Raw genomic sequence first — 1,327 nt, forward strand, 5'->3', positions numbered from 1 at the left:
ATGGGCTAAAAAACATTGATCTTACATTTGATTTTTTTTGATGGACATTTATATCATCTTAGAAAAATGTCCTCACAAGGTCTAAAATTCAACTTGGTCCTCACACATAAGAATAAGAACGCACACTCACTGTCCCTGAATACCAGAATCAATAAAACATTGTTACCTTTGCTGCGTCTGATTGGCTGCTGTAGGTCTGTGATGTCATCTGTGATGTCATCTGTGATGTCATCATCCCCAGTTTCGTCTTCAGCGGCTGAATGAACTAAAATGAGCAGAAATTTAAATCAAGGAAGATCATGTGATTCAGTCAAAAGCTCCACAGCTCAATAAATGGACCCTGTGGTGAGATTGTTTTATTAACAGCAGCAATGTGATTTATGAGAATCCTGATGGACGTCTGACTTAAAGAAACAGTTTGTAACTTGTTATTATTTGTACGTCCAGAAGTGTTAATAGAAATGTGTCAACATTAAAATGTGACTAAATGTGAACTGCATCACATGGAGTCTGTGTCTAACCTTTAGGTTTCCTGTGGAGGCATCGTCTCACCAGTAGAACCAGTAAAACCAGTACAACAGAGAAAGATAGAGCGGCCAACCACAATACAGAGGGAGAAGTAGAGGAGGAACCATGAGGAGAGGTGGTTGGAGGAGGAATTGTAGTGGTGGGTTTCACTAAATTGAACAATAAATTATAATTAAAGGCACAGAAAATAAAATAAATGGATAATTTATTGAACAGCATGCTAAAAGAAAGACACAGCAGTGAATTCATAATGTCAGTCTGGTTTAGAGTTAAAAAGATCATGTATCAAACGGTGGGTTGAACTCAGAAACAGATTTCACTCTTGTTTCTTTGCAGATTGCAAAGTTAGAAATGTTGTCACATCATGAATCATCTCTGCTGTCCTGAAACCTGCTGAACTCAATGTAGAAAACAAAACAAGGTCAGTTTGAGAATTATCTTTGAGCTCCTCACCTGTGACAGAGATCCAGCTGGATGGAGACTCTCCACGACCTCTGATGTTACACTTGTAGAGGCCTTCATCAGACTTGTTAACATGGTGGATGGTCATGTGACCTGTAGGCTCAGTCCTGATGAGGGAGCCATCTTTATAGAAACCAGCTGGGAGGTTGGAGGGAGGGGTCTCTGTTTTACAGTGCAGAGTGACATCATGTCCCTCCATCACAGGGAGGACAGGACTCTGCAGGATCACTGGTCCACCTCAACACAGAGACAAACTACAGCATTTCATCATTTACACACAGCTTCATCAACACTAACTCCACAGTCTGATCTTACCAGTGACAGTGATGCTGATGGT

The 1,327-nt window shown here is 40.6% G+C and overlaps 1 protein-coding gene across 1 annotated transcript in view; it reads right to left on the reverse strand.

The window, feature by feature from the left end:
• Positions 1–516: 516 nt before the first annotated feature.
• The window catches only part of LOC123979943 (Fc receptor-like protein 5), a 3,071-nt gene continuing 2,260 nt past the window's right edge, over positions 517–1,327 (reverse strand). The window contains exon 4 of the mRNA XM_046064052.1: positions 517–677. Coding sequence (XP_045920008.1) covers positions 517–677 — 161 coding nt within the window. The remainder of the gene's footprint in view (positions 678–1,327) is intronic.

The sequence above is a fragment of the Micropterus dolomieu genome, linkage group LG12 (genome assembly GCF_021292245.1).
Source record: "Micropterus dolomieu isolate WLL.071019.BEF.003 ecotype Adirondacks linkage group LG12, ASM2129224v1, whole genome shotgun sequence".
NCBI lineage: Eukaryota > Metazoa > Chordata > Actinopteri > Centrarchiformes > Centrarchidae > Micropterus > Micropterus dolomieu.